General features: G+C 38.0%; 1 protein-coding gene across 4 annotated transcripts in view; it reads left to right on the top strand.

Moving 5' to 3' along the window:
• The window catches only part of UBE2Q2 (ubiquitin conjugating enzyme E2 Q2), a 65,094-nt gene extending 40,006 nt beyond the window's left edge, over positions 1-25,088 (top strand). For 2 of the 4 annotated variants that reach the window (XM_040257332.1, XM_040257334.1), the window contains 5 exons: positions 591-649; positions 14,938-14,986; positions 15,420-15,515; positions 20,972-21,038; positions 23,431-25,088. In XM_040257332.1, the coding sequence (XP_040113266.1) occupies positions 591-649; positions 14,938-14,986; positions 15,420-15,515; positions 20,972-21,038; positions 23,431-23,462 (303 nt within the window). In that variant the 3' untranslated portion in view covers positions 23,463-25,088. Of the gene's footprint in view, positions 1-590; positions 650-13,136; positions 13,143-14,937; positions 14,987-15,419; positions 15,516-17,285; positions 17,505-20,971; positions 21,039-23,430 lie in introns of those variants that run through there. The other 2 variants (XM_040257333.1, XM_040257336.1) reach the window with 2 other exon arrangements.
• The last annotated feature ends 150 nt before the right edge of the window (positions 25,089-25,238 follow it).

The following is a 25,238-nucleotide window of genomic DNA, read 5'->3' as shown; positions in this document are numbered from 1 at the left end:
CCCTGAATCTTAAATGGCAGTGAGATGATATAAAGATGGGCTTTGTTCTCTACCTTTTCAAACTACTACCTGTGTAGTTTGTGGTTTGTTCTTCAGGGTCCCAAGCTAACGTGTGCTATAGCGACTTGTAAGGAGTCTGTTCTTCTCAGCTTCTTAACATCTTATCTTCCTCTCCTCCAATTGAAAGAAAATCCAAAGAGAGAAAAAACGGCTGCACTCTGAGGTTTCCTTTTCCTGATCTTAGCTCTGTAGTTATACATTTGTCTACCTTTTCTAGTTCATAGCCAGAGATTGATCCAAATTATCTAGCCCATCATTATTGGAATGGTTCCTTTATATAGTTCTCTTGCAAGTGGGAACCTCTTTCTGTATTTCATAATTTTGCAAATATACTTTTCTGTTTGGGCCTGATCTTCATTTTTATTTGCTTTGGTTTTCATTTCATTTTGGGGGACTATTTTTACGTTTATGACTCTCATTCATCATTAGATAATAAATGTACGCATTCTTTATAGATTATTTTAAAATCTTCTAAATAATACAGTATTAAGGGATATTCTCAAAATTAAACTTGCTTATTTGTTTTTTAGGATAACTTTCCGTTTGATCCTCCATTTGTTCGAGTGGTATTACCTGTTCTCTCAGGAGGGTAAGTTTACGTGATTATTTTCTTTGATAGTATACATCAGAATCATTTGGAGGGCTAGTCAAATGCCAGGAGGCTTAGAATGCTAAACTTTACCTCAAAGTTTCTGATTCAGTAGGACTTGTTATGGGGCCTGCTGCTGTTGCTGCTGCTGCTGCTGCTAAGTCGTTTCAGTCGTGTCCGACTCTGTGTGATCCCATAGACCACAGCCCACCAGGCTCCCCCATCCCTGGGATTCTCCAGACAAGAACACTGGAGTGGGTTGCCATTTCCTTCACCTTAAAAAATCAAATGTTTTTCAAATGTAAGTTGTGATTGAGGGTTTAGAGAAAGTTAGGATTAGAGAGTGATTCCCACATGCCCATGATGCGAGGAATAATCACAGGAAATCTCATGGGCCTATGGAGCTGGCCCTTGATTTTCTAAACGGGTGGTCTCACCCCTTTTGCCTGGCATTTTTTATTGAAATTTGTATTTTTGTGTGTGTGTGACTAGAAGTCATATGAATGATGGGGAAAAGATCAGAATTTTTACCTAGGTTAGTTGTGGAAGGTTCTGTAGATCCTTGAAGTAAGAGGAGTTAAACTAGTTTGAGAATTGTGATATGCTCAGCTGATCAAGTCCACTCTGAAACAATCATATTATGGTAATTAAAATCTAAAAATATCCAATCCTTTGAGCATTTCTATGCTTGATATAGTAATAGTCTCATTTAGATTAAAACAATATGCGTGGCTATAAATGATTAAGGAAAATATTTGGAAACTTTTTGCAAATTCAGGATAAATGTATAAAAATGTTTTTGTAAAATTATTTTGAAATCTGATGTAAACTTCACTAGCATAGATTTTTTTCACATTCTGTTGTGGCAGAAATTCCCTAGAGTTTATGGTCTTAGTAGTTTACCATCTTGTGGAGATAATTAAATTATAAATAATGCCATTTTCAGTTTTAAAATCTGCTATGTATTTTCTCTTCGTTGATTACTTTTACCAAACAGGGTTATTTTCCCATTATTCAAATAAATAACTAGAATAATAAGTCAGTTTGTGACTTACCCAAATAAACCTTAAAATAAAATGTTTTTTCCATTATACCAAAAGGCAGCAATAACAACAGATTAGAAGTATTGAGTATTCAGTTGGTTTGTCAGGTGTTAAGTATGGACTTAAGTTCTCTGACCTTAAAGGTAAAGGAGATTGCTTCTGGCAATAGTGACTTGAGAAGACTTGGACAAGGAGGTGGGATCTCAGCTAGGTCTTGAAGTATTGGGTGGGGCTTGGTCAACTTATGGAGGTTGAAGGAAAATTGTCTATTTAGATGAAAAGTAAACACAATCACACATTTAGGAAAGAGCATGGTGTATTCAGTTTTACCAGAACAGTTTGAGCTATAACACATGAGGGGTAGAGTTCCTATAGAAGAATTATAGGAAATTATGTTGACAATAGCTTGTAATTATATAGGAGCATGGATTGGTGAGCAAACTATTACCTATGGATATTTAATTTATTTTTCTTAAACTGGTTCAGAAATAGGGAAATAACAGTAAAAAGAATGTCTTAGAAAGCTAAATCTGTTGACAGTAGAAAATACTACAGGACAAATTATATTCACAAAGTCTGGAAGAATGCAAGGCTAGTTAAGAGCTGATGCCACTGTTGTAGGGTAAAGTGATAACAACCTGAGTTGTTACAATAGTGATGGGAATGGAAAGATGAATGAAGGATGAGGGTAACTTGAGGCAAAATCAATATGACTTGATCTTCACAGTCAACTATTAAGTAAAAAGTAAGAATTATTGACTGACATGGGAAGAAGTAAAAAGTGTGAAGCCTGATAGAACAGCTTGTGATCTCTGACTCAGGCTAATGCTTAATTAAACATTGTGACTCTGGACAGATTATTGAACAGTTTTTGTTCCAAATATTTTATATCCCATATCTCCTAGCTACTTCTTTATTTGTTTCTTGTCAAAAAAAATTTTCAACATAACAGCTTCATTGTGATACAATTCACATATGATAAAACTCACCCTTTTAAAGGGTACAGTTCAGTGAGTATACTCAGTTGTGTAACCATTACCATTAATTTAAAAATGCTTTCATCACCTTCCAGAAGAAACTCTGTACCCATTAGCAATCACTTCTCATTCCTCTCTCCTATACTTCCACCCACCAGCAACTACTAATTCTTATCTCTATGGATTTGTGTATTCTGGACATTTTCATTTAAGGAAGCAAACAAATTACAGGCTTTTGTGATTGGCTTCTGTCACTTAAAATTTTTCAAGGTTCATCCATGTTGCAGCATATATCGGTAGCTCATTCCATTTTATTTATCTGTGGACATCTGTTTCCACCTTTTGGCTGTTATGTATAATGCTATGAACTTTCACAGACAGGTGTCTGTGTGCACATCTTCATTTCTGTATCACATATACCTATGTGAGGAGTCACTAGGTCCTTTGGTAATAATTCCTTTTATTTTTTATTTTTATTTTTTATTCCTTTTAACTTTTTATGAAGTGCCACACTTTTCCCAAGTGGCTGCACCATTTACATTCCCACAAGCAGTGTGTATGTAACCAACTCTCTTCATTTCCTTCCTGTTCACTTTTCAGCTCCATGTAATTTGGCATTAGCTGTTACTGTTCCTCCCAGACTGATATTTCCAGTAGGGACTTCGGTAAATCCAGAAGTACCTTTTCAGGTTCTATCATACCTGATTATTAGATTTCTCAGCAACACTGAAACATTTTTCCCTTGGTTTCTGATTGCCTCTTCTCAGTCTCTTTTTGCTGGGAACTCCTTGTTCACTTAACTTCTACCTGTTGGAGTTCTTTAGAATTTGGTACTAGGTCCTTTCTCTTTTCTTTTCCTTTCATTCCTTTGCCTTTAAAAAAAATTTTTTTTTTCCATTGAGTTAATTGTATGGTTGCACACAGTTGTAAGAAATTAGAGATACTTTGTACCCTTGGCCTAGTTTCCCTATGGTACGATTTTTGCAAAGCTATATATAGTATTATGAAACAGTGATATAGAGACAGGGATACAGTATATAGTGATTATGCAGATTTCCCCAGTTTTATGTATAACTCATATATATCCCTGGTGGCTCAGATGGTAAAGAATTTGCCTGCAATGTGAGAGACCTGGCCTTGATCCCTGGGTTGGGAAGATTCCCTGGAGGAGGGCACTGGTAACCCACTCCAGTATTCTTACCTGGAGAATGCCCATGGACAGATGAACTTGGTGACTACAGTCTGTGGTGTCAAAAAGAGTCGGACATGACTGAGCAACTTGAGCGCAGCACAGCACATAGGTGTGTAGGGCTTCCCTTTTGGCTTAACGCTATAGAATCTGCCTGCAGTGAGGCAGATGTGGGTTCAGTCCCTGGGATGGGACGATCCCCTGGAGGAGGGCATGGCAACCCACTCCAGTATTCTTGCCTGGAGAATTCCCATGGACAGAGGAGCCTAATAGGCTACAGTTCATGGGGTCGCAAAGAGTCGGACATGACTGAAGCAACTTAGCATGTGTGCATGCATATGTGTGTATTGAATTTTATATTGAGTAGATTTGTGTATGCAACACAGCAGTCAAGGTACTGTACAGTTCCAGCACCACACGGATCCTTTTTGTTGCCCCTTGAAACTATACCCATTTTCCTCTAATGCCCGTCATCCCTTAACTCCTGGTAACCACTTATCTATCCTGCATTCCTAATATTTTATCATTATAAAAAAAGTTATATAAATGAAATCTTAAAGTTTTGTATTATAACCTTTGGGGATTAGCTGGTTTTTTGTTTTTTACTCATAATTCCCTGGAGAGTCATCTAAGTGTCTGACTAGTTTGTTCCTTTTTATTGCTAAGTAGTATTCCATGGTGCCCCATGTACCACAGTTTGTTTAACCAGTAACCCACTGAAGGACCTCTAGACTGATTTCAGTGTTAAGAGTATTACAAATAAAGCTGCTATGAACACTTGTATACAGTGTGTGTGTATATGTGTGTGAATGAATGTGAATGTATTGTCCTTTGTCTGGGATTCATGTCTAGGAATGCAATTGCTAGGTCATAGAACCCCATGGACAGAGGGACCTGGCAGGCTACAGTTCATAGGGTCACCCAGAGTCAGACACGACTGAGCAACATTGCATGCACGCACAGTCATTGCATATTGAGTTTTAAAAGAAACCACCACACTGTTTTCCAGAATGGCTTTACCATTTTGCATTCCTATCAAGAATGTGTGAGTGACCCACTTTCTCCACATCCTCACCAGCACTTGGTGATGTCATTTGTTTTTATTTTAACCATTCTGTTAGCTGTGCAGTGATGTCTCATTGTGGTTTTAACTTGCAGTTCCCTAATGAATATTCCTCAGTGTTGAGCGTCTTTCATGTGCCTATTTGACAACTTTATGTTATCTTCCAAGAGATACTTGTTCATGTCTTTTGCCAGTTTTCTAATTGGATTGTTCTTTTGTTGAATTTTGAAAGTTTTTAAGATGCATTCTACACAGTAATCCTTTGGATGTGGGTTTTTTAGTTTCTTTGCCTGGTAGGCTACAGTCCATGGGGTTGTGAAGAGTTGGACACGACTGAGCGACTTCACTTTCACTTTTCACTTTCATGCATTGGAGAAAGAAATGGCAACCCACTCCAGTGTTCTTGCCTGGAGAATCCCAGAGACGGGGGAGCCTGGTGGGCTGCTGTCTATGGGGTCGCACAGAGTCGAACACGACTGAAGCGACTTAGCAGCAGCAGCAGTTTTTAGCTTAATTTTATCTTAACAGAATGTTTTGTAGAACAAAATATTTTAGCTTTGAAGTAAAATTATGCTTTTGGAATCAAGTCTAAGAACTCTGCCTAGTCCTAGATCCCAAAGATTTTTCTTCTGTTTTTGTTCCTCAAGGTTTTACAGTTTACATTTTACAGATACGTCTGTGAATCATTTTGAATTAATTTTTGTATAAGGTATGAGATTTAGATCATAGATTTTTACCTAATGTCCAATTGCTCTTGTGTGATTTGTTGAAAAAGCTCCATGGCTTTTAAAATATTTCTGTGTGCCAGTGACTCCTAGGCTTGTATTGCACATCCCTATGTCTTTGGTGCTTCCAGTATTCTTCTGCTTTACTGACACCGCTACTCAAATGTCTCTTACACAGGCCTTCAGGACAAAAACGTGAGCCCATCTTTTTTCAGCCTCCTTTCTCCAGTCTTCCTTATCTCACTTAATGAACCTAGAGTCATTGTGTATATCTCGACTTTTTCTCATTTTCCTTTGTTTCTCCACTTTAAAGGGTTTTCAGATCCAATAGTTTCCAGTTTTGTTGCTACCACCATCAGTTATCACTTGGATCACTTCAGAGAATTTCTGATCAGACTCCTGCTTCTATCCCCTCACTCATAAAGCTCTTTAGAGTGAGCTTTTACAGATTTGTTCTGATTGTTGCTCCTCTGCTTAAACACATCCCATGTCTTCCCGCTGTTCCTGCAGGTTGATGTCCTTACCATATTCCATATACTGTCTGTCAGCTTGCCCTTGCTTGCCTCTTCAGTCCTCTTGTTTCTACTCACACTTCAATTCCTGCAAGTCTCAGCTTGTGTTTCACTCGTAGGTATATTATTCCTGACCACCAGATTTAAAATAAGGCTTCTGGTTTTTCCTTCTCACAGAACTTTGGGACCCCCTCCACTACTTTATTGTTTACTTAACATCTAATCTTTACTATATTGCAAAATCATGAAGGCAAGTCGTATCAGTTTTCTTTATTGTATATTCTTGTGTCTGCTTCAATTTTCAGCATACATACATACTATTACTATATATGCAGTAAATATTTGTAAATGAATGAACGAGATAAGAAAATATAGTAACTTAGGAGTTCAGTTCAGTTCATTTGCTTAGTCGTGTCTGACTCTGTGACCCCATGGACTGCCCCACACCAGACTTCCCTGTTCATCACCAACTCCCAGAGCTTGCTCAAACTCATGCCCATCTAGTTGGTGATGCCATCCAACCATCTCATCCTCTCTCGTCCCCTTCTCCTCCTGCCTTCAATCTTTCCCAGCATCAGGGTCTTTTCAGATGAGTCAGTTCTTCATGTCAGGTGGCCAAAGGATTGGCCATTAGTCCCTCCAATATTCAGGACTGATTCAATAGTAGTCCTTTCTAATATTCAGTCCATCCTTTAGGATGGACTGGTTTGATCTCTTTGCAGTCGAAGGGATTCTCAATTCTTCTCCAATACCACAGTTCTAAAGCATCAATTCTTCAGTGCTGAGCTCTCTTTATAGTCCAACTCTCACATCCATACATGACTACTGGAAAAACCGTAGCTTTGACTATATGGACCTTTGTTGGCAAAGTAATGTCTCTGCTTTTTAATGCTGTCTAGGTTGGTCATAGCTTTTCTTCCAAGGAGCAGTTCAGTTCAGTCGCTCAGTGGTGTCTGACTCTTTGCGACCCCATGAATCACAGCACGCCAGGCCTCCCTGTCCATCATCAACTCCCGGAGTTCACTCAGACCCACGTCCATCGAGTCCATGATACCATCCAGCCATCTCATCCTCTGTCGTCCCCTTCTCCTCCTGCCCCCAATCCCTCCCACCATCAGAGTCTTTTCCAATGAGTCAACTCTTCGCATGAGGTGGCCAAAGTACTGGAATTTCAGCGTTAGCATCATTCCTTACAAAGAAATCCCAGGGCTGATCTCCCTCAGAATGGACTGGTTGGATCTCCTTACAGTCCAGGGGACTCTGAAGAGTCTTCTCCAACATCACAGTTCAAAAGCATCAATTCTTCGGCGCTCAACCTTCTTCACAGTCCAACTCTCACATCCATACATGACTCCTGGAAAAACCATAGCCTTGACTAGATGGACCTTAGTCGGCAAAGTAATGTCCCTGCTTTTGAATGTGCTATCTAAGCTGGTCATAACTTTTCTTCCAAGGAGTAAGCGTCTTTTAATTTCATGGCTGCAGTCACCATCTGCAGTGATTTTGGAGCCCCAAAAATAAAGTCTGACACTGTTTCCACTGTTTCCCCATCTATTTCCCATGAAGTGATGGGACCAGATGCCATGATCTTAGTTTTCTGAATGTTGAGCTTTAAGCCAACTTTTTCACTCTCCACTTTCACTTTCATCAAGAGGCTTTTTAGCTCCTCTTCACTTTCTGCCATAAGGGTGGTGTCATCTGCATATCTGAGGTTATTGATATTTCTCCCGGCAATCTTGATTCCAGCTTGTGTTTCTTCCAGTCCAGCGTGTCTCATGATGTACTCTGCATAGAAGTTAAATAAGCAGGGTGACAATATACAGCGTTGACGTTCTCCTTTTCCTCTTTGGAACCAGTCTGTTGTTCCATGTCCAGTTCTAACTGTTGCTTCCTGACCTGCATATAAGTTTCTCAAGAGGCAGGTCAGGTGGTCTGGTATGCCCATCTCTTTCAGAATTTTCCACAGTTTACTATGATCCACACAGTCAAAGGCTTTGGCATAGTCAGTAAAGCAGAAATAGATGTTTTTCTGGAACTCTCTTGCTTTTTCCATGATCCAGCAGATGTTGGCAATTTGATCTCTGGTTCCTCTGCCTTTTCTAAAGCCAGCTTGAACATCTGGAAGTTCACGGTTCACGTATTGCTGAAGCCTGGCTTGGAGAATTTTGAGCATTACTAGCATGTGAGATGAGTGCAGTTGTGCGGTAGTTTGAGCATTCTTTGGCATTGCCTTTCTTAGGGATTGGAATGAAAACTGACCTTTTCCAGTCCTGTGGCCACTGCTGAGTTTTCCAAATTCGCTGGCATATTGAGTGCAGCACTTTCACAGCATCATCTTTCAGGATTTGAAATAGCTCCACTGCAATTCCATCACCTCCACTAGCTTTGTTCGTAGTGATGCTTTCTAAGGCCCACTTGACTTCACATTCCAGGATGTCTGGCTCTAGATGAGTGATCACACCATCGTGATTATCCGGGTCATGAAGATCTTTTTTGTACAGTTCTTCTGTGTATTCTTGCCACCTCGTCTTAATATCTTCTGCTTCTGTTAGGTCCATACCATTTCTGTCCTTTATCGAGCCCATCTTTGCATGAAATGTTCCCTTGGTATCTCTAATTTTCTTGAAGAGATCTCTAGTCTTTCCCATTCTGTTCTTTTCCTCTATTTCTTTGCATTGATCGCTGAAGAAGGCTTTCTTATCTCTTCTTGCTATTCTTTGGAACTCTGCATTCAGATGCTTATATCTTTCCTTTTCTCCTTTGCTTTTCGCTTCTCTTCTTTTCACAGCTATTTGTAAGGCCTCCCCAGACAGCCATTTTGCTTTTTTGCATTTCTTTTCCATGGGGATGGTCTTGATCCCTGTCTCCTGTACAATGTCACGAACCTCATTCCATAGTTCATCAGGCACTCTGTCTATCAGATCTAGGCCTTAAATCTATTTCTCACTTCCACTGTTTAATCATAAGGGATTTGATTTAGGTCATACCTGAATGGTCTAGCGGTTTTCCCTCCTTTCTTCAATTTAAGTCTGAATTTGGTAATAAGGAGTTCATGATCTGAGCCACAGTCAGCTCCTGATCTTGTTTTTGTTGACTGTATAGAGCTTCTCCATCTTTGGCTGCAGAGAATATAATCAATCTGATTTTGGTGTTGACCATCTGGTGATGTCCATATGTAGAGTCTTCTCTTGTGTTGTTGGAAGAGGGTATTTGCTGACCAGTGCATTTTCTTGGCAAAACTCTATTAGTCTTTGCCCTGCTTCATTCCGCATTGCAAGGCCAAAATTGCCTGTTACTCCAGGTGTTTCTTGACTTCCTACTTTTGCATTCCAGTCCCCTATATTGAAAAGGACATCTTTTTTGGGTGTTAGTTCTAAAAGGTCTTGTACGTCTTCATAAAACTGTTCAACTTCAGCTTCTTCAGCATTACTGGTTGGGGCATAGACTTGGGTTACTGTGATATTGAATGGTTTGCCTTGGAAATGAACAGAGTTCATTCTGTCCAAGTACTGCATTTCGGACTCTTTTGTTGACCATGATGGCTACTCCATTTCTTCTAAGGGATTCCTGCTTGCAGTAGTAGATATAATGGTCGTCTGAGTTAAATTCACCCATTCCAGTCCATTTTAGTTCTCTGATTCCTAGAATGTCAACGTTCACTCTTGCCATCTCTTGTTTGACCACTTCCAATTTGCCTTGATTCATGGACCTAACATTCCAGGTTCCTGTGCAATATTGCTCTTTACAGCATTGGACCTTGCTTCTGTTACCAGTTACATCCACAGCTGGGTATTGTTTTTGCTTTGGTTCCATCCCTTCATTCTTTCTGGAGTTCTTTCTCCACTGATCTCCAGTAGCATATTGGGCACCTACTGACCTGGGGAGTTCCTCTTTCAGTATCCTATCATTTTGCCTTTTCATACTGTTCATGGGGTTCTCAAGGCAAGAATACTGAAGTGGTTTGCCATTCCCTTTTCCAGTGGACCACATTCTGTCCAACCTCTCTATCATGACCTGCCCGTCTTGGGTTGCCCTGTGGACATGGCTTAGTTTCACTGAGTTAGACAAGGCTGTGGTCCTAGTGTGATTAGATTGACTAGTTTTCTGTGAGTATGGTTTCAGTGCGTCTGTCCTCTGATGCCCTCTTGCAACACCTACCATCTTACTTGGGTTTCTCTTACCTTGGGCATGGGGTATCTCTTCACGACTGCTCCAGCAAAGCGCATCCGCTGCTCCTTACCTTGGATGAGGGGTATCTCCTCACTACCGCCCTTCCTGACCTTCAACGTGGGATGGCTCCTCTAGGCCCTCCTGTGCCCGCACAGCCACCACTCCTTGGCCACTCCAAGGAGCAAGTGTGTTTTAATTCCATGGCTGCAGTCACCATCTGCAGTGATTTTGGAGCCCAAGGAAATACAGTCTCTCACTGTTTCCATTGTTTCCCCATCTATTTGCCATGAAGTGATGAGACTGGATGCCATGATCTTCATTTTTTGAATGTTGAGTTTTAAACCAACTTTTTCACTCTCCTCTTTATTTTCGTCAAGAGGCTCTTTAATTCTTCGCTTTGTGCCATAAGGGTGGTGTCATCTGCATATCTGAGGTTATTGATATTTCTCCTGACAATCTTGATTTCAGCTTGTGCTTCATCCAGCCTGGCATTTCGCATGATGTACTCTGCATATAAGTTAAATAAGCGGGGTGACAGTATCCAGCCTTGACATATTCTTTTCCCAGTTTGGAACCAGCCTGTTGTTCCATGTCCAGTTCTAACTGTTGCTTCCTGACCTGCATACAGATTTCTCAGGAGGCAGGTAAAATGGTATGGTATTCCCATCTCTTTTAAGTTTTTTTTTTTCCTTTTAAGTATTTTTGTCAGCTTGTTGTGGTCCACACAGTCAAAGGCTTTGGCATAGTCAATAAAGAAGTAGTAAATGTTTTTCTGAAACTCTCTTGCTTTTTCCGTGATCCAGCAGATGTTGGCAATTTGATCTCTGGTTCCTCTGCCTTTTCTAAAGCCAGCTTGAACATCTGGAAGTTCAGGGCTCATGTACTGTTGAAGCCTGGCTTGGAGAATTTTGAGCATTACTGTGCTAGCGTGTGAGATGAGTGCAATTGTGCGATAGTTTGAACATTGTTTGGCATTGCCTTTCTTTCGAATTGGAATGAAAACTGACCTTTTCCAGTCCTGTGGCCACTGCTGAGTTTTCCAAATTTGCTGGCATATTGAGTGCAGCACTTTCACAGCATCATCTTTTAGGATTATAGCTTAACTGGAATTCCATCACCTCCAGTAGCTTTGTTCCAAGAGATGCTTCCTAAGGCCCACTTGACTTCACATTCTAGGATGTCTGGCTCTAAGTGAGTGATCACACCGTCGTGGTTATTTGGGTCATGAAGATCTTTTTTGTATAGTTTTTCTGTGTTTTCTTGCCACCTCTTCTTACTATCTTCTGCTTTTGTTAGGTCCATACCTTTCCTATCCTTTATTGTGCCCATCTTTGCATGAAATGTTCCCTTGGTATCTCTCATTTTCTTGAAGAGATCCTTTAGTTTTTCCTATTCTGTTATTTTCCTCTATTTCTTTGCAGTGATCACTGAGGAAGGTGTTCTTATCTCTCCTTAATATTCTTTGGAACTCCGCATTCAAATGGGTATATCTTTCCTTTGCCTTTAGCTTTATAGCTTTATTATAGTAAATTAGTAAGATGTAGGCAAATACAGTAAATAGGCAGTTTAGGGTAGTATACAATTTCCAGTCCACTGGTGTTTTATGAGCTACTTTACTGAGCCATCACAACTTGGCTGTCTTTCTTGCTTAGTGCAGAGTACAGTTTAGTGAGAATCAGAAAGATTATTTGACGGTAGTACAATACATTATTAGAGAGCTCTTTGTAGGTAACTAAAGATGCTTTATTGGCTGATATAATAGGAGGTATTGTTTGTGTCCCAGTCATTCACAAAGAGAATACTTCTACTTCTATATGACCATGGGTTTTTTGTCTGTATTGAGGGAACATTATTTTAAGAATCTGGTTTTAAATGCCAGAACTTTATTGCTCTTTTAGGGCTCTGTTCTTATCCATGGCCCCTTTCCTTACCTCAACAAAGGGAAAGATCATGACTGTTTTATGTCGGCTGATAAACCTGCCTTTTTAAAAATTTTATTTTTAATTGGAGGATAACTGCTTTAGAGTATTGTGTTGGAAGCCTGCTTTTTTTTTTTTTTTAAAAAAAGTGATCATTATCAAGAATTTGACTTAATATAAAATTTTATTTCTCATCTGTTTTTTGGATCCTTGCAAGAATCACTGTTGCATGATTAATGGTATTTGTTGTCCACTTAAGTACTGGCATCTGTTGTCCCCTCATAGCAATTAAGTGATCATCCTAGATTGTGGGTGGGGAGGTTAGCTGGCAAACATTCTTGCAAGAACCTCCTAGTAAAACAAAAATTTTATAAACTAATGCCTGAAGAGGCTGAACTTAGGATAGTGTTTGCTATATAACTGTGGCAACTGAAAAATTTTTTAAGTTGAAAATGTTACTGTGCCCATGTATGTGGCATTTTATCTGTAAATGACCATTAGATTATTTTTTTTCCTAGTGTCCTTGCATTGTTTCAATATTCTGCAGGAGCTCTTTGTTTGGACCCTAAGAGCGATAAGAGCTTAGAACACATACTGATAAAATGATACAAGACAAAAGTAGAATTGACTTTTTTTCATGTGTAAATACTGCTGGCGGTATATATTGAAGAGAAATTTAGTAATTGTATATACTAAGGAAAGTTTATTATGCACTAATATATGCTTAGCTCACTTTTTGTATAGGTTCTAGAACTACTTCTGTCTTGTGTTGAGACATTGAACACTTTTATAGTTAGTATGTGCATGTAGAAAATGTACTTTCTTCTGATCTACAAGTATGAAAACTTTCCCTTCTCTCCTGACAAGACTCTCCACACCCACAATGAAGAGTGGGGTGCTAAAGGGGAAGGTGGTGATGAGATAATTGGTAACTCAGCATTAACTACATATGTCCTTTTCCTAAAATAAGTTTCTCCTTAGCATTTCTGAAATGTAAGGACCAAGAATGGTGGTAACTCATTAACAGATTACTAGACTTTTAGTGGTTTTGGAGAAATCAAAATCAAATGAGAACTTGGATCTTGTAATTCTATTAAATCAGCAAATGCTTATTTAAAGCTGCAAGATTTTTAAATATGCAAGATACACTTTGAGCCCAGTGGGAGAGTCAGAGAATTGTAGACAAATTTCTGAGTTTCAGGAATGTAAGAGAATATACACAGTTTATCTTTTATTGAAAAAAAAATTATGGTGTATAGTTGATTTACAGTGTTATGTTCACTTCTGCTGTACAGCAGAGTGAATCAATTAATACATTTATGTATATCCACTCTTTCTTAAGATTCTGTTCCCATATAGGTCATTACACAGTATTGAGTAGAGTTCCCTATGCTATACAGTAAATTCTCATTAGTTATCCATTTTATATAGAGTAGTGTGTATGTCAGTCCCAATCTCCCAATTTTTTCCTCCCCTACAAAGTGTAAAATCTCATGATTCTCCTTCCTGATTTAATTTTTTTGGAGTTTTTTTCTTCCTATTAAACTTTTGCTTTGAAAGTTCCTGAAAGTTGGGACAAGGAAGTAAGAGAGATGGTTGCCTAAATTCTCCAGGATAGGGGAGAGTTATTGACTAGTTTCTGTTAGTGAGTGATTCCACTGTAACTATTATTACTAGTGGTCTACAGTAGAAGTTTTTAGATTCCTTACTTCTCTGTTACTTGGTTTAATCAATACAAGGATGCATTTGCTCAGCCAGAATGCAAAATTTACAGGCTCGAGTGGTCTTGGCAAGTTTTATGGGACAGGAGGAAGAACAGGCATTTGGGAGAGGAGGCAGCAGAAGGAATCTCAGGCAAGAGAAAGGCATGGGCAGAGTCTCAGAGGACAAACAAAACTTGTGGTGGACACAGTTTCCACATAGACCTAATCAGTGGTCCTACGTTATGTGTTTTCAAGATTGCCAGTTTTTTTTTTGTAATTACCATTCCTTTTATTTTTAGGCATGATATTTAATGTTTTAAAGTTTAACATTAAAGGAGGAGTTACTTTGTTTGAGAAAATGTCAAACGCTGAAAAATCTTGATCTAAATAATGATTTCTAAGGGAGATCTAAGGGAGATTTCTAATGAAATCCCCCGTAGTGTCCTTGGTTCAGAGAAGAGTCCTCAGGACTAGAAAGAGAAATAGGGGAGCTCCAGAGAGGCTCCCTGGTCAGAACCATTTGATCTTCACAACAGAATGAAAAATATTTTAACTATAAATGCAGATGTTCATTGTTATAGATAGGGTAAAGTCATCACTGCTGTCAGAGGAAAAGCTCTTGGCTATTTAACATGATGGTGGAGAAATCTTAAGATGAGTAGAACAGTTGAAAACCATTTAAGGAAGATTTCTTCTGCCCTGATTCTCTGGAATGTTTAGGGCTAAGTTCTTAGTTTCTGATACCTTAAAAGTTTTCAAGTGTTCTGTTGTTAAGAACCATTATTTAGTTTTAAAAAAAAAAGACATTTAGATGATGACATCAGAATTTTAGAATTACCTAAAGTTCTGTAACCCTAAAAACTTATTTTCATTTTTGCATGTTATCTTTTAATCTGTATGCATACTTTCTTAGTAGTGATACTTTAAAAACTGAAGAAAGAATACCAAGATCTAGAGAATTTTGTATGATTGCTGTTTCTTTTTAAGGTACGTGTTGGGTGGTGGAGCATTGTGCATGGAACTACTCACAAAACAGGTGACTATTTTTCTTATGGCACTCGGGTATTTCAACCTCCGTAGAGTGTTTTAATTATGTAAATTAGATTCTAAGTGGACAGAGCTGTTTGTAATAGTACCTAATTTAAAATATATATTTTGCTAATAGCACCTACTTTAATAATGAAAGCTATTTAAACAAGTAAAATGACATTGTACTTGGTGCTTAATCTATGCTAGGATGGGCAGTAAGAGTGATGTATGTTATAATTTGCTCATTTGCTGCTCTTACAACACAGCTTTCTTTGTTTTGTGAGATTTTGGAAATGGTCCAACTTTATTTTTACTCCTTGACTACAAACTTAACATAAATTTGATACTACTAAGTTGTTATATGCCATTTTCTTAAGCTTTCCTGAGTGAGAATCAGGAATACCATGGTGTTTTAGAGAAGTGTTTTCTTCTTTCTATAGGGCTGGAGCAGTGCCTATTCAATAGAATCGGTCATCATGCAAATCAATGCCACCTTAGTTAAAGGCAAAGCCAGAGTGCAGTTTGGAGCAAATAAGGTACTTTTATTAAGAATATCACATTAACTATGAGATACTTTTTTCCTGTTATGAAGCTTCTACCTATTCTTTTAGTCTTTGTTATTTCTACTGTAATTAAATATGTCTATGGTTTAAAATTTATTATTGGTTTATATATACTAGTGAATAAAAAATTGTATGTAGTTACATGCTTCCCCAAATTGAGATCTCATTGTAACAGTTAATTCCTAGTAAGCATATATGCGCTACGCTCTAATCTAAACTTTTTATTTGTATTAACTTTCTATCCTCTTAATAACCTAGAAGTAGGTACTATTATTGTCCTCATTTTGTAGATGAGGAAACTGAAGCACAGAGAAGTTAGGTGACTCATCCAAGGTCACAGGTGGAGAGTGAGGATTTGAACCAGACGTCCTGGCTATTAGCCTCTGCTCTTACCCACCGTCTTCTGTTCTTTATTCACTTACCATATCAGAAATATCTTTCATGTCTAATTATAGATATCTGTGAACACTTAAGACCAAAACAAACTCTGAAGTTAGTATATTTTGGAAAAGTATGTGATGGAAATCATCCCTACCTGACATTTAAAAAAAAATTCTGTATGTTCCTAAAATTCCTTGTGAATTTTTTATTAAATACCTATCCAAACAGTACTAAATCTAAGTAAGTATTTCTAACTGTATTGCACATCAAATCAAGAGCTCACTGGAATCTTAACTCACAAAGGAAGCAGAAAATTGATTCTCTAAGGGGACTAAAGTGGTCTCATGTTAATTGTAGCCACAGTTCTCATCAGTAGCAAATGCCAATACTCTTTAGAAGAAAGGATTTCTGAATTAAGACTATAAGATTCTCAGAGATTAAGATCAGTTCAGTTCAGTCACTCAGTCGTGTCTGACTCTTTGTGACCCCATGGACTGCAGCATGCCAGGCTTCCCTGTCCATCACCAACTCCCGGAGCTTGCTCAAATTCATGTCCATTGAGTCGGTGATGCCATCCAACCATCTCATCCTCTGTCATCCCCTTCTCCTCCTGTCTTCAATCTTTCCCAGCATCAGGGTCTTTTCCAATGAGTCAGTTCTTTGCATCAGGTGGCCAAAGTTTTGGAGTTTCAGCTTCAGCATTAGTCCTTCCAATGAATATTCAGGACTGATTTCCTTTAGGATGGACTGGTTTGACCTCCTTGCAGTCCAAGGGATTCTCAAGAGTCTTCTCCAACACTACAATTCAAAAGCATCAATTCTTAGATGCTCAGCTTTCTTTATAGTCCAGCTCTCACAACCATACATGACTACTGGAAAAACCATAGCTTTGACTAGATGGACCTTTGTTGGCAAAATAATGTCTCTGCTTTTTAATATGCTATCTTGGTTGGTCATAGCTTTTCTTCCAAGGAGCAAGTGTTTTTTAATTTCATGGCTGCAGTCCTCATCTGCAGTGATTTTGGAGCCCAAAAAAGTAAAGTCTTCACTGTTTCCACTGTTTCCCCATCTAATTCCCATGAAGTGATGGGACCAGATGCCATGATCTTTGTTTTCTGAATGTTGAGTTTTAAGCCAGCCTTTTCACTTGACAGTGAAAGATGACAAGCCCCCAAGTAGACAACCTAACATACATGAGAACTGGCAGAGACAATGACCGAGAGACACAGAGTCACAAAGAATTGAAGTTTTGGAATTAGCAGATATTAAAATTGTGAGAAAATGAATACTTATGTCTAATATCTAGTGATCAGAGAAAAGAATCTATAGAAATGAAGAATGTTAAAATGAGAAACTGATTAGACATCAGAAGAGAGAATTATTAGAAGAAATAACTCAGAATGTTGCATAGAGGGACCCAGGAATAGAGAGTACAGCAGAAGTTAAGAGGTACAGATCAGAATGAGGTGTAAAACATGTCTTATTTGAATCCCAGGAGGACATAATAAAATCATATTAAAAAGTGAGGAATAGAAATCAGAAAGTGAAGTTATAAAAGTGAATCCAAATAAATAAATCCTAACAAATATAAATGCACAAAAGTTACCAGTTAGTTTGAATTAAATGGTCTTTAAGAAGTGTATTTATTTTTATTAAAATTTTTTGGAAATATAGTTGATCTATAGTGTTTTTTCTGTACAGCAAAGTGACACAGTTATACATTTATGAATATATTATTTTAAATTTTCTATTATAATTTATCACAAGAAGTATGTTTAACATGTGAGGATACAAAGAGATGGAATTTTTTTTAAAGGAAGAAGATAATAGAGATAGACCAGTATAGGCATACCTTGGAGATATTATGGGTTCAGTTTCAGACTTCTTCAGTAAAGCCAGTATCACAATAAAACAAACCACATGAACTTTTTGGTTTCCTAGTATGTGTAACAGTTACACTGTACTATAGTCTCCTAAGTGTGTAATAGCATTATGTCTAAACAGCAATGTACATGCCTTAATTAAAAAATATTACTAAATGCTAACCATCATCCGAGCCTTCAGCTAGTTGTAGTGGTTAACACCAAAAATCAGTGATCCCAGATCATTGTAATGAACATGGTAATGAAAAAGTCTGAAGTGTTTCAAATTGCCAAAATGTGACACAAACACACAAAGTCAGCCAGTGTTCTTGGGGGAAATGGAGCCAATAGACTTGCTTGGTGCAGAGCTGTCACGAATCTTCAAACTGTTAAAAACAGCAACAACAAAAATGTAGCCTCTGCTAGGTGCAGTGAAGTGAAGTGCAGTAAAATGAGGTTTGCCTGTATACATTGACAAAAAGCTGATTTAGCTGTGTAGACAGTGTGATTTTAGAACAAAGTGTAAACAGTGTGATTTTGGAACAAAGCATTAGTTCAGTCAGTTCAGTCGCTCAGTCGTGTCCGACTCTTTGTGACCCCATGAATCGCAGCACGCCAGGCCTCCCTGTCCATCACCAATTCCCGGAGTTCACTCAGACTCATGTCCATCGAGTCCATGATGCCATCTAACCATCTCATCCTCTGTCGTCCCCTTCTCCTCCTGCCCCCAATCCCTCCCAGCATCAGAGTCTTTTCCAATGAGTCAGCTCTTCGCATGAGGTGGCCAAAGTACTGGAGTTTCAGCTTTAGCATCATTCCTTCCAAAGAAATCCTAGGGCTGATCTCCTTCAGAATGGACTGGTTGGATCTCCTTGCAGGCCAAGGGACTCTCAAGAGTCTTCTCCAACACCACAGTTCAAAAGCATCAATTCTTTGGCACTCAGCTTTCTTCACAGGCCAACTCTCACATCCATACATGACCACTGGAAAAACCATAGCCTTGACTAGATAGACCTTTGTTGGCAAAGTAATGTCTCTGCTTTTCAATATGCTAATTAGGTTGGTCATAACTTTCCTTCCAAGGAGTAAGCGTCTTTTAATTTCATGGCTGCAGTCACCATCTGCAGTGATTTTGGAGCCCCTCAAAATAAAGTCTGACACTGTTTCCACTGTTTCCCCGTCTATTTGCCATGAAGTGATGAGACCAGAGGCCATGATCTTCGTTTTCTGAATGTTGAGCTTTAAGCCAACTTTTTCACTCTCCACTTTCACTTTCATCAAGAGGCTTTTGAGTTCCTTTTCACTTTCTGCCATAAGGGTGGTGTCATCTGAATATCTGAGGTTATTGATATTTCTCCCACCAATCTTGATTCCAGCTTGTGTTTCTTCCAGTCCAGCATTTCTCATGATGTACTCTGTATAGAAGTTAAATAAGCAGGGTGGCAATATACAGCCTTGACGTACTCCTTTTCCTCTTTGGAACCAGTCTGTTGTTCCATGTCCAGTTCTAACTGTTGCTTCCTGACCTGCATACAGGTTTCTCAAGAGGCAGGTCAGGTGATCTAGTATTCCCATCTCTTTCAGAATTTTCCACAGTTTATTGTGAGCCACACAGTCAAAGGCTTTGGCATAGTCAATAAAGCAGAAATAGATGTTTTTCTGGAACTCTCTTGCTTTTTCCATGATCCAGCGGATGTTGGCAATTTGATCTCTGGTTCCTCTGCCTTTTCTAAAACCAGCTTGAACATCAGGAAGTTCACAGTTCATGTATTGCTGAAGCCTGGCTTGGAGAATTTTGAGCATTACTTTACTAGTATGTGAGATGAGTGCAATTGTGCGGTAGTTTGAGCATTCTTTGGCATTGCCTTTCTTAGGGATTGGAATGAAAACTGACCTTTTCCAGTCCTGTGGCCACTGCTGAGTTTTCCAAATTTGCTGGCATATTGAGTGCAGCACTTTGACAGCATCATCTTTCAGGATTTGAAATAGCTCCACTATTTCAAATAGTGGATTTGAATTCCATCACCTCCACTAGCTTTGTTTGTAGTGATGCTTTCTAAGACCCACTTTATTTCACATTCCAGTGACTGCTTAATGATAAAAGTCTCATTTAACCAGGAGGATATAGTTTTTTACTCTAGGTCATGCTATCTATCATTTCTCACAAAATGCAGGGGACAGTGACTAATAACAATAGGCTGTACATTAATTTTCTTGTTTAATCTTTAGGTTATACCAGGATACTAATAAGAGTAGTTTATTTGAATGGAAGAAGGAAGGTGGGTGAGGAAAGGAACTGGGTGGTTGCAGGCTAGGTAGGAATGAAAGTTGTCATTTGGAATGTGTTTATACACATTCTTATGCTATTAATTTATTTAAAAATTATGTGACATAACATAATAGATGTGAACCACTATGGAGAATGCTTGTGATAATTCTCCACGATGGAGAATTGGAAGTTAAGATGTAGGCAAGTTGTACTTATGGGGATAAAATTAATAAAATCAATCCTAAACTTGGTCCCATAGAAGACATTCTAATCTGTAGAGGTTAACAAAAGAAGACTGCTTTAGTAGTGTGACTTGGTATCACTTATGGGCATTCTTCAGGTTTAACTCAAATTGTTATCCATATGTATAGTCCCTAAAGCCTAGAGTTTCCTTACCTGAAGGCAGTATTTTGTAGTTTATTTATCTTTTTGATGGAAGTTATGAGGGAGAGTTTTCTGTCAGTGGACATTTATGATTTTATATTTGTAGATACAAATGTTTTTTTCTTTTTTGAAGTAATAGTTGATTTATAATGTTAATTTCTGCTCTACAGCAGTGATTGTTATACATACATGTATATATACACACACACATATACATATATATGTACAGGTACATTCTCCTGGCATCCAAACAACATCCTTTAACTTTATTCGTAAAGCCTTGTACTTGTGCAGTGGCAGGAGGACTTAGAAAATGAACTGTGAATTTTGTAGATCTTTATTAGAAAACAATTTTGATTTTGTTATCCCTCTAAAATAGCTGGGAATAATGAAATTGGGAAGTTTACTTTTCAGATGGAAATACTTGGTTTCTTGTGTTCTTTTAAGTACAGCAGTGATGCAAATCATCCATCAATTATTTGTAATGATTTTCATCTTATAGTTTTGATATAAAATGTATAATTCTCTTTCAGAATCAATATAATCTAGCAAGAGCCCAGCAATCCTATAATTCCATTGTACAGATACATGAGAAAAATGGTATGTTTACTTCAATAAGTATTTATTGCCATATGTGAAATTTTACGTAATGTACTGTTTCCTTATTTTGTTTTATTCGTCTGTTTTTGCTTTAATTTCTTACAAAGTATGGTTACCAGAGTGAAAAAATTTAACTTGAGGATACACATACTGTGCTTCATTCAAAATCTTTGTATCCTAAATACTTGGGCTGGGAATCTCTGAGTCAAACATTTTTGAGTAGATTAATGAATGAATCACTTTACTCACTTGAAATGTGTGCTATTGGGATAGGAACTGAGTTAAAGGCAATTCTAAAGGTGGAGTTCTTGCTGTTAATACTGAGTAAGTTGCAATCAGGATCATAAACCAGTTGCTGAACCATTTTCAGACCACTTAATGCTTTTTGACAATTGTGCAGATTTATTTATTCAAGTAAAAAAGTTCTAACTTCAGTCTACACTTAAAAATATTTGAATTGTAAATTTAAAAAAATATCTTTCAAAAGTTTATTGGACTTATTTTCAATTTTTCTTGTATTCACAAGGCATGTTTGGAGTTTTTGTCTCTAATAGTGAGATGACAACAGAGAAGGCAATGGCATCCCACTCCAGTCCTCTCGCCTGGAAAATCCCATGGACGGAGGAGCCTGGAGGGCTGCAGTCCATGGGGTCGCTAAGAGTCAGGCACGACTGAGCCACTTCACTTTCACTTTTCACTTTCATGCACTGGAGAGGGAAATGGCAACCCACTCCAGTGTTCTTGCCTGGAGAATCCCAGGGACGGGGGAGCCTAGTGGGCTGCCGTCTATAGGGTCATACAGAGTCAGAGACGACTGAAGCGACTTAGCAGGAGCAGCAGTGAGATGACAAAGAAGTAGACTTGGAGTCAAGACCGATTATCAGGTGCCATTTGGGTCACTCACTAGCTGTGTGGCCCTGAGCAAGTCCCATTACCTCTCAGCCTCAGTTTTCTCATCTCTAAAGGTGGTATGATTTCTGTCTTGCCAAATGTGAGGAAGGAGATAAGTTGTGTGTGTGTGCAGCACTTAATAACCAAGTGTGCTGATATTCATGGTAGCTGGGGTAGTGGAATGGATGCATTTTTGTGCAGAGGAGGTTAATTGATAGGAAGTAATTTTTCTTCAAGAGTATCTACAGTAAAGTGTTCTTTAGTTAGAATGTGGTAGTTTGTGACTTAATATTTGTGTTTTTTATCACTTTCATTTAAGTGATAGAGCAAACGTGTCGCTTTAGCAGTGACTGCTTACTTTTGAAAGAATAGTATTCAAAACAATTTTCAAGCTTCTGAAGAGGGAAATGGTAAAATTTGAGGACAAAGCTGGGTTTTCATAATAATCATCTCTAGCATGCTAAAATTACAGACCCAAAGATGCCTATATGCTCCTTTATTAAGCATGTGGACACTCTACAAGTCTTGGTATATTTATACTGTTGGAAGCGCAGCTTCCTACCAAACAATACTTTGTCTCAGTCTCATTTGCCTTTTTAGAGAGAGCTTATCTTGTTGTTACCTTAGGGTGTTCCCTGGTGGCTCAGACGGTAAAGCGTCTGCCTACAATTCGGGAGACCCGGGTTTGATCCCTGGGTCGGGAAGATCCTCTGGAGAAGGAAATGGCAACCCACTCCAGTACTCTTGCCTGGAAAATCCCATGGATGGAGGAGCCTGGTAGGCTACAGTCTGTGGGGTCGCAAAGAGTCAGACACGACTGAGCGACTTCACTTTTTATCTTATTGTTGAGCATAGAAACATGTTTTTCTTATCTCTTATTTTTTGTTAAATTAGACATTATAGTCAGCATTCAAAAATGTTTATGGAAAGCACCTGTATTTGAGAAAGTGTAGGTTTGTGTATAATTAGCTATGAAGAAAGAACAATAGATTCAGATTCAGGAGATGGATTCTAGTTAACCTGCTGCTGCTAAATCTGATCTTGGGCTTAATCACTTAATCAGGGCACCTGCTGAGATGGCACCCTCACTGGTAAAATGACATCATTGCACTGATGACAGTCCAAGTTCCTCATACTCTAAAATACCAGGATTTTGTTTGGGGGGCAGTTATTTTTAGTTCAGTTTCCCATATTAAACTTAGCCTGTTGTCTGATATTCCACACTCTTCTCTTTAGGTAGAAATGCCACTAATACAGAGATGTCACCTTGAAAATTCAAGTACATTTTATTCATAGAAAATAACTATATTGTGAATATATCAGAATGTTGTGTTACCAACCCAAGTATAAGCTTAATTTTTACAAATAGGTTTAAACAGGGAAATTACGAGGAAAGAAAACTATGGGCAGAGAAAGTATGTAACCTTGCTAAAATGCCAGTTCTTCTAGTTGGTTTAAGAATTAAAATATGTTAACTTTTTTTTTTCCCATTCTTTTTCAGGCTGGTACACCCCTCCAAAGGAAGATGGCTAAATGTTTTGACTTTTGTATGCTTGGACCAGTGTTGCTTTAAAGAAAATCTTTCCAACATGCAGACAAGCTTTGAGTGCCCCTATAACAGCAGTACCGAAGATGTTAGCTAATAGATATTTTAGTGGATAATCTTGTCAACTGATCCAGCATAAGTTACAGCCTTTCCATTTTTCTCATTTTAGGTATCTTGGACTGAGCAGTGGGGCCTTTACTGTATTTTTTCCGATAAATACACATACTGGCCACTCCTTATCATCTCTTTCTTGAAAGGTGAAATGTCTTAAGCAGACAAGTCAGCATCAGGTTACTGAAGTTATGACTTGAGGGCAAATTTCCCATTTTTGAGCTCGTGTGTTATGAGGATTTACAATATATTGTTCCATTAAAGCCAATAAAGTTTAATCAATGTTTAATATTGGTTTAGAAAATTTAAGGTGTTCTGAATCACAGTAGCCTTTTCAGGTTAAAACTATTTTATGATATTGCCAAAATAATGACAGGAAATGTACTTGTTAAACTGTTAAACTTTTTTGTTTTTAATGGCTATGAAGATCTGAACTATCTCCTGAAGTTTTGCTCTTAATTGAGCTGAACTTTTTAGGCGGAGCAAAGCAAGGCTGTGTCAATTCAGCCTGTACGTAGTAATTTCCACTGGGGCATCAGAGTCTTGCTGAGCTGAATCTGCTTCTTGTTGGTTCAATATTTCTTATGAAGAAGAGCTTGAAGTATAGAGCTTGAATTATTTAAAATACTAAGTCATTCTACGTTTCCATTTTATTAACGGGATGTTGCAATCAGTTGTAAACTAATAATCTTATAAAGTGATTGGCACACAGACTTCTTGAATAAAACTGCAGTTAAGTACAAAAAGTATCTAATTTGGAGACTTAAATTTTTCCTATAGTCATAATAATGGCTTTTACATTGAAAGACTAATAGGAATTCTACATATATTAATTCTTTTATAAAATCTAGACTCAAATCTGTATTCTCCATTTCATTGCCTTACCTGAATTAGTCCTGTTGGGTTGGTAATAGATTTTTTTTTTTAATATACCCAAATTTGATTTAAACGTAAACTCTAGTTATTAAGCACTTTTAAAAAGAAACCCAGAAGCACATTTTTTTCTGCACAAACCAGTTACAAAGTTCAAAAGTGTGTCTTATGCTTTAAGACTCAGTTTTTAACTTTGTAAACCACATCTGAAAGGCTTGGCACTTCTGCATTATTGTGTTTAATTTCTTTTCCTTTTTTCCTTCTTTTTTTTTTTTTTTTTCTTTCCTATTTTGGTTAAGAGGATAGTAGAAAAAGATTTCTGGCATTCTTGTTCATTTGGTTAATCTGTATACAATTCCGATTGCCAGTTGCTCAGATAACAAGTGACAAGGCAGAATTCTTTAAAGCATTAAAGTTCCTTAAACCTAAGGCTAAATCTTGAATACATTATTGAATTCTTTAATATCCTGATGGCTAGCAGATTGACAGCTGCACATTTGGCATGCTTTGGTTTTTGGTTTTGGGGGGTTTTTTGGACTTTATTTTTCATTGCAGATTTATTTGGCAATGTACAGTAAATTTTGTAAACTTGCATCAAGTTTATGAATAAAGAACCATTTAAAAAATAACTCTTTCACTTTCCTTTTGTAACAGATACTCTTTGAGTTTCTATAGGCTCTGTTGGGTTTCTGGAATAGGATCATATATGGTGGGATGGGGTGAGGAGAGGCTTAAGGTAGATTGATTTCACAAGAGAAAGCTGGAGAACCCAGAATTGG

Source organism: Oryx dammah, unplaced genomic scaffold, assembly GCF_014754425.2.
Source record: "Oryx dammah isolate SB20612 unplaced genomic scaffold, SCBI_Odam_1.1 HiC_scaffold_16, whole genome shotgun sequence".
NCBI lineage: Eukaryota > Metazoa > Chordata > Mammalia > Artiodactyla > Bovidae > Oryx > Oryx dammah.
This window is presented reverse-complemented; position numbering and strand designations above follow the sequence as displayed.